Raw genomic sequence first — 14563 nt, 5'->3', positions numbered from 1 at the left:
GAATTGGGATCTCTCTCTTTAAATGTTTGACCCTGAGGCAGAAGAAGTGGGGAGGGAGGGAGAAGGAGAGAGAAGATGGTAATCGCTTTAGATAACAACCTGAGTCATGGTAATAGCAGCCTAATTGCTATCCAAGGGCTTTTAGCAGGAAACAGACACACCTGGAGAAGCACTCAGGCAGAGAAATATTAGTTTTAAATGGAAAGAGAACAGACGTTGAAATGAACTTTCATCTGAGCACAGTGGAAAGTAAGAAATATTTGTTTGCTTGTGCAAAAGTCACCTTATGTCCAAGAGCTACATGGTACTGGGGATGGAGTGTAATTCATGTCAGAAACAGATACATGCCAGAGCTCAAAGTGAAATGGGGATTTATTTTTAGGCAGGGGAAAAGAAAATAGCCATGTTTGGGGAGGAAATGGTTGAATGCCCTTTCCAGAATAAATCAGTTTCCACGATGATTTTTACCCTTCCATGAATAAAATTCACAGATGTCAGTTCAAAAACACAAAGTAGGACTTTTATATGAAAACAGGTGTGATCATACTAAGAAGTTTGCTTCGGAGAAAGCTCCATACAAATGGGATGATTTGCCATTGACTGATTAATCCCATGTAAGTATCCAACCTCCCCTCTGAATGCCGCAACGTTGCTGTCTTTCTTACAAGGACAATCAGTCTGCAATGCTCTGTAGTGCACTGTAGAAGTAGCTCTTCTCTTTTAATACCCAGCTCCAAACCTGACTGCAGCACTCTTCCACAGCAGCTTAAGGGTCAGCCCAATAAATGAGACCGTGTTTCCATGATAGTCTGCGGGCAAGCCGCTCAGCCCCTGTTCCCCAGGTGCTGTTACTATTTCCCAAATCTGTTCTCAGAATGGAGGCTGTGGCAAACAGATGTTTCCTGTAGCTCTCAGTCACAGCCCTGCTAGTTAGGAGAATCAAGACCTTCTGAGTCAGAGATGATAAAAATGCTACTTTGTTCACACAGTATGTGCTCTATGCAGTGAGTCAAGCTGAGTATGAGAATCAAGTACGGCCTCTGAGGTGTCAGGTGTATATGTGTAACTACACATTACTTTGAATGTTTCCCTTAAAAATATCATTTTCCTACCCATAACTTGCATTTGATCAATTTCTAGAAATACCGTAAGCCAGAAATTATCCATCTTGTATTGCTGAATAATAGTATTGGGGTAGGCTGCTATGGCAACAGATGTACAGTCTCCAGATTCACACATTAAATGTTTGTACAGTATCAGCTTTTTGCATACCTCTTCAGTGTACAAGCAGGAAAGTGTACTGAGCTATCCCAGCAGCCTCTAGGAAGAGAGAAACTGTAAAGTAAATTGAGATTTTTACAACACTCCATTGTTTTGAAATACACATAAATGCATGATTCACATTAAAAAGAAAAAGAAAAAAAGAAAAAGAAAAAAGAACACAGAGGCCAAAACAACAGAATTTAATTACTGACATGAAAACATTTGATGAATATTTATTATAAATTAGTATTTACACTATACTTACACTTGGAAATTCAACCAATTATGGATTGGCATTGCCAGTGTGTTTACATGTCAAATCAGGTAACCATCCTTGTCCGTGAGGCAGCTAATTACTATTTTCTTCTTCTTAAGTGCTTTATAAATATATTAGGATCAGATGACCTTGGCCAAAGGTCCAAGGAATTGTTCACGTTAATCATTGAGGTTTTGACTTAGCCTTTATTTTTCAATTTGGAATTCTCTTAAAAGGAGGGGAAGATGAAGTAAAATTCATTTTGTTATCACCACTATCCCTATGCGGCCACTCCAAAGATGCTGCTGACCAATACGGTGTCTGTCTGTCATAGACATGGGTCACCAGCATCCACCGTAGAAGTTCAGTTCATACAATCAAGTGTACAGCTACACATGCACACTCCCATTGATGATGTCTGTCTGGAAAGAGTTTTTGCTTGCAGAAATGTTTAAATAGGAAGACACCCATGGAATAATTAGAGTTAGTATAGAATAAGCTGTGAAAAACACTTGAAGGAGTGACATAAGTGCAGCTGATTGGGTCAGGAAGGTGGACCAGTCTGAATTCTCAATTTCTCTGGCTCTGCAATCCCTTTGCTTTCAGCGTTGTAAGCCATAGCTTCTCACAGGCCCTCAGGTAGTAAGGCAGATTCCAAGGGAGGAAAGTGTAAACGAGATGTTGGGCTAGGGGGAAGAAGGAGAACACCTGAAAGAGTGTCATACATTCTTAGTAAATTTTCTACCAAAATACTTTTAATGTCCGTGGCTCACTGAAATAAGTCTTTGGGGGTACATTTTATTTTAAATGTAAATCATCTGCCACCTGATAGAGGGACATCTGTGCAGTACAGATATTTTTACTTAATATGTGCTGTAGGGTTTAACTGGTAGACAGTAAATAAATTTTTATGAAGCAGTAAGATGTCTTCAAAGAAAAAACCTAACAGTTGAGCTTTCCAACTGCAGACATTCTAATACTATGCATTAGTGTTGCTGCATTGGGAAATATGCAGACTGGGCGTGCTGATTTCTGAGAATATTTGTTCACTGGCTATTTGCAAGAAGCGGCTGATGACAATGTCCTTGGCCTTGGTGGTCTCCATTTTTCTCTCTCGTGATATCTGCGAGCTGATTTGGTCTACATTAGTCATGATGAGCTCTGAGGCCAGGATCTGAGTGGGGGATGCCCTGTTGGCTGTGCTGTCCATGATGTACTGTTTGTACAGCTCCATCAGCTTCTGCTCTAGGTAGTCATTGAGGGCTGAGTCGGAGAGGGGCTGCTGGTGTGGCACCAAGCTCGCCACACGCCAGCATGATGAGAAGCCTTGGGCCTGCTTGCGGCCCATCTCACTGGGGGGGACCCGCACGGACTCCATAGGTGGAGGAATCTCTGAGGATTCCAGGAAGGGGCCTATGCCACTGTCACAGGTAAAATCAGTTGCCACTGAGCTAATAGGCACCACGCAGTCTCCAGCTATGTGCAAATCATTGTAGTTCTTGCAAATGCTTTTGCAGGAGGATGGAACCAGGTAGGTGTCTTTTCTTGCCAGCCCTTCACAGACATCCATAGCTGGAGATGTCTGCCCTTCAGGCAGTGGGTGCTGCACAGGTTGTTGGAGATTGTCTTTCTGCCTTCTGCTTTGTTTGCTACCTCTAGAGTGAACTGAAGAAATGCATTTGCCAGCAGATCTGCATCTCTGAAGGAGACTTTTTCCTTGTGCTTCATCCCTGGAGGAACAATTAATGGACCTCATTTCACACACCACTTCCTCCACTGCTTCGTTGGTGCAGAGCTCAGAGTCTTCACAGAGGTAGGCGATTCTGTAAAGGTAACCTTCTGACAGCATCCTTCAAGAAAGCAAGGAAACCACCAAACAGAAAAATTGCAAGAAATCATTAGTTCATTACCAAGTAATTGAGCGGTGACTATATCCACGGTTCTGTTACTAGCTACAGAGTCATCTTTCCAATTTTGACATTAACAAGTGTCTGTCTTTCTGGGAGACATAGTGAAATAATTGTGTTTTTTTCCCTATTGTAATGTTAATTCAATCACATCAAAGTATAAAATAACATATATGTTTTATATATATATATATATATATATTTATATATGATATGTTATATCATAGAGTCATAGAGTCACAAGGTTGGAAAGGACCTACAAGATATCTAGTCCAACAATCCTCCCATTACCGTTGCTACCACATGCCACTGAACCACCTCTCATAGCTTCTTATCCACATGCCTCTTGAACACTGTCAGGGATGGCAACTACACCACCTCCCTGGGCAGGCCATTCCAGTGCCTGACCACTCTCTGAGAGAAAAAGTTTTTCCTTATGTCTAGTCTAAACCTCCTCTGGCACAACCTGTGGCCATTTCTTTGGGTCCTGTTTGTTACCTAGGAGAAGGGGCCAAACCCCTCTGCATCACAACCTCCCTTCAGGAAGTTGTAGAGTGCAGTCAGGTCCCCCCTGAGCCTCCTCTTCTCCAGGCTAAACAATCCCAGCTCCCTCAGCCACTCCTCATAAGACTTGTGCTCCAGACCCCACACTAGTTTTGTTGCCCTTTTTTGGACATGTTCCAGGGCCTCACTGTCTTTCTTGTAGTAATTATCCTGTGTGGATAATCCATCCAAAGGCAAGTGAGTCGGGAAGAGAGGAACAAGTGTTTTGTAATAACTGAGGTAATAGTTTATGCTTAAATATGCATTTTTTTACTCATGATTTCAGTTCAGAATCCAAGGGTTTTCCCCACCTTTTCCAAATGCTTTGAAGCAACTTTTACTTTGTGTGGTTTATCTGTTTCTGAACTATGTTAATTTTAGATTCATATTTAGAGAGTAACCCTGTCTTTTTCATACTGATCAGTGACTACAGGCGTGGTTCCCTTTTCACTAAAAATTCTCAGATTGTGAAATTAGCATTTACAACTTTTGCATGAGCAACCTAGATAGGCTTGAGCAGTGGGCCCAAGAGAACTTCAGGAGGTTCAACAAAGCCAAATGTAAAGTCTTGCACCTGGGTCATGGCAACTCCCACTGTAAGTACAAGCTGGTGGATGAAAGGATGGAGCACAGACCTGTCAAAAAGTACCTGGGGATCCTGGTGGATGGCAAGCTGTACTTGGACCAGCAGTGTGCCCTCACAGCTCAGAAAGCCAACTGTACTCTGGGCTGCATCAAAAGAAGCACAGTCAGCAGGTCGAGGGAGGTGATCCCACCCCTCTACTCTGCACTGGTGATTCCTCACAGGGAGTACTGCATCCAGATGTGGAGTCCTCAGTACAGGAGAGAAATGGAGCTGTTGGAGTGTACCCAGAGCAGGGCCACAAAAATGATCCAAGGGATGGAACAGCTCCTGTATGAGGACAGGATGAGAGAGCTGGGGCTGTTCAGCCTGGAGAGGAGAAGGCTCTGGGAAGGGAAGACTTGATAGTGGCCTTTCATTATTTAAAGGGGGGGCTATAAGAAGGAAGGGGACAGACTCTTTATGAGAGTCTGTGGTGATAGGACAAGGGGAACAATTTTGAATTAAAAGAGGAAAGACGAGACTGGATATAAGGAAAGGGTTTGGGGTTTTTTTACAATGAAACAGGTTACTCAGGGAAGTACTCATCCTTGGAGACATTCAAGGCCAGGCTGGAGGGAGCTCTGAGCAACCTGATGTAGCTCTGGGTGTCTGTTCATTGCCGGGGATTTGGACTAGATGACCTTTAATGATCCCTTTCAACACAAACAATTTTATGATTCCATGATAAGCTGTATGGAATTGCCTGCAGTTTTTAGACATTAAAATGTCAGTGGCATAAGCAGGACTTTTCAGATGCATGCATTCAATAAGCTCTGAAATCATCTTTTTGGTTCTAGCAGTCACTTGTACTCTCCAGGTACTTGATCTGGTAGTTTAGTCCCAGAATCTGTGTGAACATGTTGTCAATGACAAATAAGACTCACTAGCAGGAACAAAAATGTCTTTGCATGTCACCAAATGTTCTGCCCAAGTCTAAGCAGTTCCACTGCTATATAATTGTTGTTAAATCCACATTTGTGTCTTTAACCTAAACAGATGTCAAGGAAATGATTCACAGGAAAGATGTCCTCAAGAAATTTTGTGGTCCAGCAAAGAGAACACAAATCTCAGTTACATACATAGATGTTTCCTTAGTACAAAATATCTTCTGATAGAGAAGCAAACAGATTGTATAAACAGTAATTACTTCTTTCACTTACTGTTTAATCCATTCATATCATTTTAATCCTTATGGGTATTGTCTGTGCAGCATTTGAGCATATGTCCCAGTTATTTGTCAAAACACCTGCTGTGAAGGAGCACTATAACTCACACTGTGAGTGGGGTGGTGGGATCTCTCTGACACATGCCAAACTCCTCCATGCTGTTGCTGACTGTTAGATTCTTCACTTACAAGAGTGGAAAGATTTTCATTTCTTAGTCAGGCTTTTCTTGTGTTGCAGTTGCTAGTGCAAAATGCTGTAGTAGCAAAAATGTTGGCTAAATCCTGACTATAGACTTTATGCAGATGTTGGCAAGAAGACAGCATAGTACTTTCCTCAGAAGGGAAATAAATCATTTCCACATTATGAAGAAGGCAGATGGAAGAAAAATAAACTTCCTTTAGAAGAAAATGTTCATGAAAATTAAATGTATCCGAACACTCACTTTGGTGACCCTGGACCCTTTCTACCACTGCAAGTTGTGTGAGATTTCCCACAGGCAGGTAACATTTAGTGAAATGTTTAGTCTTAGTAACATTTAGTCCGTTTACATGAGAGGCAAAAAAGTGAACACACATATTTGTGTCTTAGCATTCCTTGGAGTACCTTGCTGTTGCCTTGCTTTTGATTTTAGCTGTGGATGAAGTACCACCACAGAGATCTTTCTTACCCAAGAGCTTGAGCTGCTGAGTTTGTAGGCCCACCTCCCTACCGTCCTTCTACTTCCTTGCCCTCCTTGTGCAGTGCAAAGGCTGTTCCTCTCCCTTGCTCACCCTGGGCCAGAGAGATTTAGTGTCAACTTGTCACCAGCTTAGGCTGTCTTGAATCTGGAATTGCTACACACTTATTCCTGCACATACTTTTAATGTTGATTCTGATAAATAAGTGAAAATACAGCACGTGGCCGATTCACTTTTTAACCAAAATGCACAAAGCCATGTGTTCTCAGGTAGCATGTGACACATCTGTCTTTCCTACTGCCCAGATGTGTCTCGTTTCTGTCATAAGGTGATGCATTAAGGAAATGAAACTGCTGGTTTCATTTCTTCATGCTGCCTTCTGCAGTACTTATTATCAGAGGTTTAGAGCACACAGTCTGCGGCTGGAGTAATAGCAAACTCAAAAACATTAGGCTTCCATCACGCTTAGGAATTGCATGTTTGGTTCTCGGAGTTACAGGGCTACTCTTGGAAGGTTGCAAGAGCTGTGGCACTCGTCTGACAACACAGAACTGCTAGGAAATGGAATTGAAATTTTGATAGGCGGTGTTCGGAGCTGGAATGCTAAATGAGCTACGTTTGTCTCTCTCTGGTCCTAATAATATAACCATGTCACATTATTCCATCACTGCTGATGGCTGGGCACTCAGCTGAGTCATCCTTAATCTTTATCAGACAAGGATGACAGTTCTCATTAATTCTGCTTTCTTGTGTCCCTTCTCTTAATCCCCTTTTGCACCATGCATGTGTGTATATGCTAAGATTCCAAGTGCATGGGAATTGTATCTACTGCCTTTCAATATTTCATGCTCCTTAAATTTGACGTTCACTTATCTTGTCCTGAAAATAACCGTGTGACTGTCATTGCACAAGGAAAAACAGTCCTGTTTACAATATTGATCTGATGCACTTTGCATATGAGTTGAACAAACAGGTATTTCCTTGTGCAGATACTGCATCAGCAATGGGAGCTATCTGCATCTTACCTAAGCACAGATTGCAGTGGAAGCACAGGGAGAACGCTGTCTGACTTACAGTGTTTGCTGTGTTACTACAGTCTTTATTACCCTCAGAAGCTCTTGTAAAGTCATATCTTCCTCCCTGGAGTTTTTGTTCAGTTCTTCAGAGGAATAAAAGCCTGAAGGCAGGATGAATGTTTAAAGCCATGTGGAGAATATAGTGGTATTGCTACTATTTCCTAAGTGGCAGCAAATTTGCTGGAATATAATGCTTGGAGATGGTGCCACTGTTTGCTTAAAGACCTCATATTAGAGTCTGAGAACAAGCAAATAGAATGGGAGTTCTTGGCTCAGGACAAGCAAAAAGCTTAAGGAAAGACTGAGAGGCGTACAGAAAGTTATATGATGAATGGTGACCTATATACAAACCCTGAGCATGATCAAAAGTTGTTAGGGAGAATGGAAAGAGCATGGTGCCAGCTGGGATCACAGATCAGCAGGGAAAGGCGCATTCTTTTGCAATGCAAAAGGAGGGAATTGTAAGCTCACAGAAGATACAAGCCTGCTTTGAAATGGAGTATATCTGGCTTTTATCTCTCTGAATGAGACTCTGAACAGTACTGAAGTTGTGCTGTTTAGTTCAAGTTATAGCACAAGGCATAGCTTTAAGTTTAGCTTAGTTAAGCTGTCGGCATTGCTTAAGTGAGTTCTAGCTGACTTACTAGATTGGACTGTAATTAAAGTCTCTGTCTCAAGGGAACCCAAACACTGTGAATCCATCTTTAGTATTTTTTTTTCCCCAATCTTAACAGACACTCGTATAGTCTATGGAGAAACTGATTCCTTCATCGGGGTTTGAGATCCACCTCAAACTTCATCACATGGATGCAAGAGTTCCACCAGCAAGAAGGATAGGCTGGAGCAGAGAGCCTGCATATGCTGCAGGACTCAAAGCTCACCTTCCACCAGCTCCTGGGAAGCCAGCATAAGGAAATCAGGACAGTGAAGAAGGTAGTGAAATTAGTTGTTCATATGGATAGGTGTAGCCTTTCTTTAATGCACAAAACCCAAGGATTTTTAATCTCTGAACCCTGTTTGATAAAGATTATGTCCAGTGCCCAGAGCTGGCTTGGGTAAACATATTGGGGGCTGCTCTTTGAGGCTGAAATTGGCCTACTTTGCTGACAGTAGAAGAGGGCTAGCAAACGGGTTTTTACACAAGCATTAGAATGCTACCTGCTATGCATGTGTCTTCCCCTCCCCTTTGCTACAGATGTGGAACCTGCAGGCGTGCACCACAGGGTTCTGTCAGCAACAGCAGCGGTTATGAGACAAGCCTATCATGCCCTCTCCCTGCAACTCTTTTAGCTCCAGTCCTTTTGTCTTCTCCCAAAAGAAAATTTGAGCCCAGCCCATCTTTGCTCACATTTCCACAGTTCAAGAGATGCAGGAAAGCTAGGAGTGCCTCTCCTGCAAGGCATGTATGGGCCACTTTGTGGGGAACAAATAAAGTTTGAGAGGATTATAATCCTGTATTTCACCTTCCCCAGTGACACAGTACACTTTATATGTTTACTGTAATGTTGAATGTTCTTGTTTGCCCAGTGTCTACCCACTGAACTCCAAGAGCAGCTGGCTTCTCTCATTTAAAAAAGATCCTTTCATATTTGTTTGACTGATGTTATACCTTTAAGTCAGGTTTTGAAGGCAGGCTTCCATAAAAGTACAGCAAAAACTCTATGGGGTAAACAGAGTTTCTTGAGCTCATAGATCTCTCCCCACCGATTTCTCTTTTATTAGTTGAAGTTTCTTGAAGCCTTGTTCAATGCAAGCCTGATTCATCACTTTTCACTCTTCCCTTTCTTAATCATCTGTACCTACATAAAGATATTTAGGACACCAACTATTTTATTTGATGGCGTTTTACATCTAATAGACAAAGCTGCAAGCATCAATTCAAACTGAGGCAGGAACAGATCAAGCTCCATATTCATAAGGGCAACTTGACTACACAGCAGTTCTACACTGTGCTATTCTTCAGGGTGGAAGTTATTTCATGTTTCTAGATTTCTGTTTTTATTTTAATGAGTTGCTGGCTGTTGCCATGACTGAACTATTTGGATTGAAGTATTTAGAATCTGAGCAGTTGAAGTACAAGGGACTGATATAGAAGAGAACAGACTTTCTAGGAGAGAAGAGAATGAACAGTAAAGCAAGACAGAAAATGCTGAAGCATCTTTTCTGGGAGAAGAGGGAGGAAACAGTGCATTAACAAGCCTCGAAACATTAATCACATCTACGATAGAGTGTAAAAAAAGGAGGGGAGTGTTCATATTGTGTGTGCACCCACATGTCACGCTGTGGATTTGTATCGAACCAGAATACTGGCTGTTAATCAGGAAAATACGAGGACAAAATGTCTTTACTTTTAGGGTGTTGTTTGTTTGTTTGTTTGTTTGTTTTCCCAAAAAGGTCTCAACAGTTTACTACGAACATATTGTAATATAAATCCCATTTCATCTGTTATGGTGCCTATTTTTATTTCTAGTCTACAAATAGACTACTCCACTTCTAAGATGATTTGGACAGCTTGCTAACATGTAAAGAAAGACCAAGATAAATACCGTAATTATAATAAAAGCAATACACCTGGTAAGGCTCCCTTTAAAAGTATTCTGAAGTACGTTATTTTGGTATGACTTTATGACAGTCTTTAGAAAGATCAGAGGATCAATCAATACTTGTTTTAAATTCACAGACACAGTCAGTCATGGCTCTGAAGACAGACAGCACGTCTGAAATGCTCTTATCGCGTCCTAAGGCAGCAGAAATTGCGTGTGGCTGGTGGCTGAGACTCTGCAAACACACAGATGCACTCAGAACAGTCAGAAAAAGCATATCTTCATTTTACCAGCTACCGGACGTGATACCACACAAACAGAACCAAGCCGCCTTGGTAAGCAAGAGCAACATGTTCAGAACTTTCTATAACACGTAGTGTATTTTAGTACTTACCTCTGAAGATCAGCAGCAGATCAGTACAGAATACTGGCTGTCTTGCAGTCAGTTTAAAGCTTTCCTTCCTACCCTAAAACACAACCTTCTGTTTTTATTTCCTATTCAAATGCGCTTCTAAGATGACGTGTTTTACTTCTAATCTTCTGTAGTGCAGAAGTATAGAAAGAAAGTCCCTTAGGAGATGAGGGGTTTTTATAACTGACTGAACTTCAATATGCTTGACTTGCTTCCTCTTTTATGTCTAAATGAAACTTTATTGTGAAACTGTGTATTGTTAAAATAGCTGATTGCAACACACTCGGTCCCATGCAGTCAAACTTCTCTTTATTAACTGTTATATAAAAAAGAACCCTAGTGAACTCAACTGTGCTAGAGAAAGTACTCCTATTTGTGGCACACCCCATTTTAACCATTATTTATCGTTTTATTTTTAACAGACACATCGAGACATCTAGTTCAAGAAGGTCCTACCAAATACACCTGCCAGAGCAGAAATGCACTTCACAGCAGCTCTATTTTGTTGTCTTCAGATCGTCTGACATCTCAGCTTCCACTAAACAGCACAGCTTAGCTGGTTAGTGAGGCTTTGCTTTTGGAGTATCTGCAAACCCTGTCCTGAGGAAGGTTAGACCCAGCATACGCTCAGTACCTCTGTGCCTGCCACTTCCAGGCAGACAGCATCTCTTAGCAGGGGCAGTGTGTTAAAATTCATTGGACAAGTGGAATATTCACTCTCTGAGCTTGAGATGCATGAACAACAACCATGGTTTTGTGAATGGTGCTGGAGTATTCCTGAAGGATCAAAGGACATTTACTGTTTGAAGGATGTAATGGCAAGTCCAACACATCAGGAATGTATTCCCATCCTCAAAAGAGAGAAATGCTTCAGGTGAGCTGCTCCACCAAAGAGGTTTAGCATAAATCTCAGCTTAGCCTGGGCCTGCTTTGTCAAACAGTTCAGAGGCAGCCAGCTGCCTACCAGCTGTCAGTGAGATGTCTGTTCAATAAATTATAAATGGGAAGCCTTTCAGAGGACCCATATTCCACTGCATTTTTTCTTCTTTTTTGAAAGATAATTCAGGTATAGACGATTGTGAACAAAAACAAACAATAACAAAAATCTGAATGTCACTTGCTTTATTTACACCTCTCTAGACTCAGATAAGGGGGATAAAAGGTGATCCACAATGTATAGTCAGATTGATAGACAGATACCTACTGAGACTGAAGTACGCAGTAAATACTGTCAAACATCAGAGCATTTCAGTCGGCAGCAGAGAGCAGCTTGAAATTGCATTGTGCTGTTCAGAAAGCAAACTGTACCTATTCTTTGAGCAATGGAGCTTATTATTTCCCATCTCAGCAGCCAACTTGACTAAAACGGGCTATCAGCAGCTATACCTGTTGTGTTTGCACCTCGCAGAGTCCCCTGCGGTCATTTTTTAAGCTTTCTAGGATGCAAAGACATCGGTCAGTTCTGCTTTTTCCATAGAGTTTGTGTTGTGGTTGGAACCAGTCCATTTTTTAGAAAGTCAGTTTGCACAGAGGAAATTTAGCCGTGCCCTTTATTTTCCTGCATTTTTTTTTCCCCAAGTTACGTTCTTCCTTTGTAAGTCCTTAAACTTTCAAATTACCCGAGTAAAATGAAGATTTGCAGGTTCTCTTTCTTCAGTTTTGCTTAATGCTTTGCATACACTGAAAACTTCTTTAAATGCTCAAAACCATACAAATATTTTCTGAAAACAAGGTGAAAAATATACCCTCGTTATCATTCTTTGTTTGTAAGACTCAGTGCATGTAGTAAATGTACTTCTGGCTGTAAATAAATTAAGCAGCCATTCCAGATCACTACTCTTAAATGCTACTGCAGAATAATAAAAGCTTGAGTCTGTATCTCAATTCCATAATGCCAGATAATTTCCTACTGCAAGAACGCTGGCTTCTTGGCACACACTGTAATGCAATGCATCCTTTGCTTCACACATCCAAAATGGTTACTCCTATCTGCTCATTTAATTAATTATATCCTATATATCAGACAGAAAGGCATCAGAATTAGATCCCTGATAAGACTTATCAGTAGGTCTAGGACGAACCTCTTTGTCTGCTTGGAATGTATTTCCACTTTTTATTTAATATATGATATTTATTTTGTATAGGACTGTGTCTGGAGTGGGGACTCCCACAGCCAACAACAAAGTCCTAGAAGAGGATGCTGACATAGTTTTGCCAGTGTTACCAAAGCAGGGTGTAGCCTGCCATTCTTTCCTCCCCTTGTCTTTCTTCTCCCAAGAGCCTTTTTCTGACTATTTGCCTTTGGGTGATCTTTTCATTCTCTTCTCAGCAGGCCTCCAGATTTAATAAGCTTAACCTTCAGCAATTCCCAGCTGTAGAGAGGAGCAGCTTGCTTTGTCCGCTGTGCCTTGAGGACAAGGAATACCATTCGTCTCCACAGGACCAGCTCACTGCAGTATCAGCAGTTTGTTTTTTTTCCTGGCTTCCCACTGATCAGATTTCTTCTGTGGCTGGATGGGCTCTCTCACAAACACAGATTAGCTGGGTAATTCCAAAATAAGAACCAGTACATTATAAAACTTCCATTCTATATCCAGCAGCAATAGAAACAGGCTACAACACTGCCTACCTGTACAAGAGCCTACCACATGATACACACTCTAATTTTGTATTGATTCTTTTAGTTCTATTGACTCTTTAGTTTTAACAAACTAAATCATGCCTCATGCTGCTGAACTACTTTTTGGTTTACTGACAGTCAGTCACTGGTGGTGAGGCTGCAAGATATCAGGGAAAGAGATTTTATCTGGAAAGCAGGGTTGTGCAATAGATAGACTTCCCCCCCCCCCTCCCCGGTTTTTTGTAGTTTTTTAGAATATGCCAACATAACAAAGTTGAAACCATTCAGGCTACTAAGAAGGGATTTTCTGATTCTGTAACAATATGCAATGAAAAGTTGCAGAAATCCAAGGTATTACATAAGTCTGGTTATTTTAGTTGTATTGGCACGCCTGTACTTTCCAGGGAGAGCCACCCAGTGGCAGTTGGCTGTATTTCTTGTGTATTTTTCTCAAGCGCTGGCTTTTATTTTCACAGATTACCACATCCCTAACTTCTTACTTTTACATCATTCCAGCAACCAAGAAAACAGGACCCGAGGAAATGGCCACAAGTTGTATCACGTGAGGTTTAGACTGGACATAAGAGGGAACTTTTTCTCTCAGAGAGTGGTCAGGCACTGGAATAGCCTGACCAGGGAGGTGGTGGAGTCACCATCCCTGGCAGTGTGCAAGAGGTGTCTGGATAGGGAGCTAGGAGATATGGTTTAGGGGTTTTCTGTAGGTATGGTAAAGGGAGGATGGTTGGACTAGATGATCTTATAGGTCCTTTCCAACCTTGTGATTCTATGATTCTATGATTCCCAAGTGGTAAAATTACATTAAAAATTATGTCTGAATTGAGGCACTGTCTCCACAAGGTTTACAATAGTAAAGTTCTTTACTCTGAGAGAGGTGAGGTGCTGGAACTGGCTGCCCAGAGAGGCTGTAGATGCCCCATCCCTGGAGGTGTTCAAGGCCAGGTTGGATGGGGCCCTGGGCAGCATGAGCTGGTATTAAATGTGGAGGATGCAAGGGAAGGTGACAGCAGAAGAGTTTTAAATTGCATAAATACAAGGAAAGTAACAAAAGAAAAAAAATGGATTCAGGGTGATTTCTGAAAGCAACAAACATACTTGCTTTGAAGTAAGAGTCAGTACATTACTGAAAAGTGTACGTTTGACTTTGTGTTGCTTGGAGGACTTGCAGAAGATACATTCAGGAAGACTAGGATAGGAATAATACAAGAATGTAGGAATAATCTAGAACATACAGGGAAAAAATGCAAGCCATTAATACATCCTTAACAAAGAAGGATGGTAATGTTCTATGCTGTGCTAGATAGAGCGCTGCCAGCAGAGTGAGATTGCTGATCTTTGCCCTCTGCTCAGGCTTGGTGTGATACATTAGGTATGCTGGCCCAGGGCTGGGATCCCTGGTAAAAGGTCCTCAGTGCACACTGGAGCAAGTTTGGCACAGGGCCACAAAGGCAATGAAA

General features: G+C 41.6%; 1 protein-coding gene across 1 annotated transcript; it reads right to left on the bottom strand.

The window, feature by feature from the left end:
- Positions 1-1447: 1447 nt before the first annotated feature.
- TASL (TLR adaptor interacting with endolysosomal SLC15A4) lies at positions 1448-10684 on the bottom strand. Its single transcript, XM_072326532.1, has 2 exons — positions 10451-10684; positions 1448-3369 (listed from the first exon to the last, which is right to left on the bottom strand). The coding sequence occupies exon 2, from the start codon at positions 3366-3368 to the stop codon at positions 2499-2501; it is 870 nt and encodes a 289-aa protein (XP_072182633.1). The 5' UTR covers position 3369; positions 10451-10684; the 3' UTR covers positions 1448-2498.
- Between the last annotated feature and the right edge of the window lie 3879 nt (positions 10685-14563).

This window comes from Excalfactoria chinensis, chromosome 1, assembly GCF_039878825.1.
Source record: "Excalfactoria chinensis isolate bCotChi1 chromosome 1, bCotChi1.hap2, whole genome shotgun sequence".
Lineage (NCBI taxonomy): Eukaryota > Metazoa > Chordata > Aves > Galliformes > Phasianidae > Excalfactoria > Excalfactoria chinensis.
This window is presented reverse-complemented; position numbering and strand designations above follow the sequence as displayed.